The following is a 1,922-nucleotide window of genomic DNA, read 5'->3' as shown; positions in this document are numbered from 1 at the left end:
ACCGAACAAGCGGGACCAGGGAAACCACCGACGTACCCGCAGTGGGGTAGCGAAGTGGAACACAGGGACCCAACCTGGGAGGCCGTGCGTCCCAGGGTGGGGTCTGAGTGCGCGGCGCGCCACTTACCTGGCTCCACGGCTGGGCAGGGGGCTCGTGAGGAGGCATAGCGTCCTTGAACCGGACCCTGCTGCCCACTGGCAAAAGGAGAGGGGGACGGCCGTGTGGAGACCGGGTCTCGTGCACCGCCGTCCTCGCCCTCTTGGGACCCGGAGGCAAAGGAAACTGCTCTTTTATTGAGGTTTTGGGTACCACTGGCTGGGTAGCCAGTGGCGGAACAGAAACAAACGGGAACAAAAGATTCTCCACCCGGCCCTCCTCCGGGGGAAGGAGTGGTGTGGTCACCATCTCCTGAAGAGCAGGATCCAAGGGCTCCGGGTCGCCCGTCTCAGGGACGCCGCCTGCCCTGGCGCTTCGTCGAACGTGACTGACTGAAAGGGAACATTTTGCAAGATTACTGTTTTTTTTTTCTGTATTTTTGATCAAATAAATGCAGCCTTGATGAGCATAAGAGACTTCTTTAAAAAACATTACAAGTTTTAATGATACCAAATTTTTGAGCGGTAGTGTATGTATAATGTTGCTGTTATTATAGTATATTAAATGATTAATAATATTTGAATTATATGTTATTTATTATTTTGATTGTTGCTTCTATATATTGTTAGTGACAAGAATATTAGTATTAATTTGGTGAAAGGGTCTGTTAAATGGCTTAATGTAAATTAATGTACCTTACTATGTTCTGAAAACTTTCCAGTGAGTCAGATCTTTTCTTTAATAGATGGCTATCTGTACAAAGTAAGAAAAACAGGGATGAACAATTATTATTGTATGGAGTTACTGGACTTTTGAGCTTGTATAAAGTACCAGTCATAAAAAAATTCATTGTCAAATTTAAGCTATTAAATATCAAATCTGAACATTATTTTTTGATTATTTGATTAGATTTTTTAATTATTTGAACTTTAGGATATGTATCTTTGGGTTGTCGATGTGTTCACGCTGCTTATGTAACTATTTAATCATAGATCTCACTAACCACCACATGGAAGGAAGTCAAGAAGATCATCAAAGATGACCCACGCTGCATCAAGTTCTCCAGCAGTGATAGAGTGAGTGGAATTGTTTAGTTGACATATGTGACCCTGGACAACAAAACCAGTCTTAAAGGTGGGGTAAGCGATTTTTCAAAAAACGCTTTAGAAAACTGATTCGGGCTGAATAGCAAAACAAACTTGTAGCCAATCAGCAGTAAGGGGCATGTCTACTCATGATGTGGAGGAGAGAGAGTTCAGTGCACAGGACGGACATTAGCCGAGCCGAGCGACAGAAAGGTAGAGATGGCGGATAAGAAACAAAAGAGGAAACGTCTGCGGAACAAAATAAAGCAAGAAGTAGGACTCGTGTAAATATCGGATCAGCTTTCCAGCGCTGGAGAGAACTCCAGGAGCGGAAGGCCTGCGATCGGATGCCGAGGTTGCTTTGTTTCTTCTCAATAGGTGTAAAAGATGTAATTAGCCCTATTAGGAAAATGATTATCTTCTAGGTTTTAACTTCTATTTGTTAAAGCTGTTGAACCCCTATCTTGTATTTTCCGTAGATCACGGAAGTTGATCCAGGAGCCAGACCAGCACCTAAAAGATATTGAGAAAATTCTTCAAAATGATAAACGTTACCTGGTCCTAGACTGCGTCCCAGAAGAACGCCGCAAACTAATCATGTTCTATATTGAGGACCTGGACCGCCGGGGACCCCCACCTCCCCCAACCGCCTCAGAACCCAGCCGCCGCTCCACCAAGTGAAGCCCTAGTGGACCTTAGAGGACTGAGCATGAGCCAGCCCTACACTCATCATAACACCG

The 1,922-nt window shown here is 44.7% G+C and overlaps 1 protein-coding gene across 1 annotated transcript in view; it reads left to right on the top strand.

Annotated features, from left to right (window-relative positions):
- Positions 1-1,205, top strand: part of LOC107661731 (transcription elongation regulator 1-like) — a 22,483-nt gene extending 21,278 nt beyond the window's left edge. The window contains exon 18 of the mRNA XM_016451483.1: positions 1,090-1,205. Coding sequence (XP_016306969.1) covers positions 1,090-1,191 — 102 coding nt within the window. The 3' untranslated portion in view covers positions 1,192-1,205. The remainder of the gene's footprint in view (positions 1-1,089) is intronic.
- The last annotated feature ends 717 nt before the right edge of the window (positions 1,206-1,922 follow it).

The sequence above is a fragment of the Sinocyclocheilus anshuiensis genome, unplaced genomic scaffold, assembly GCF_001515605.1.
Source record: "Sinocyclocheilus anshuiensis isolate Anshui unplaced genomic scaffold, SAMN03320099.WGS_v1.1 scaffold207, whole genome shotgun sequence".
Lineage (NCBI taxonomy): Eukaryota > Metazoa > Chordata > Actinopteri > Cypriniformes > Cyprinidae > Sinocyclocheilus > Sinocyclocheilus anshuiensis.
This window is presented reverse-complemented; position numbering and strand designations above follow the sequence as displayed.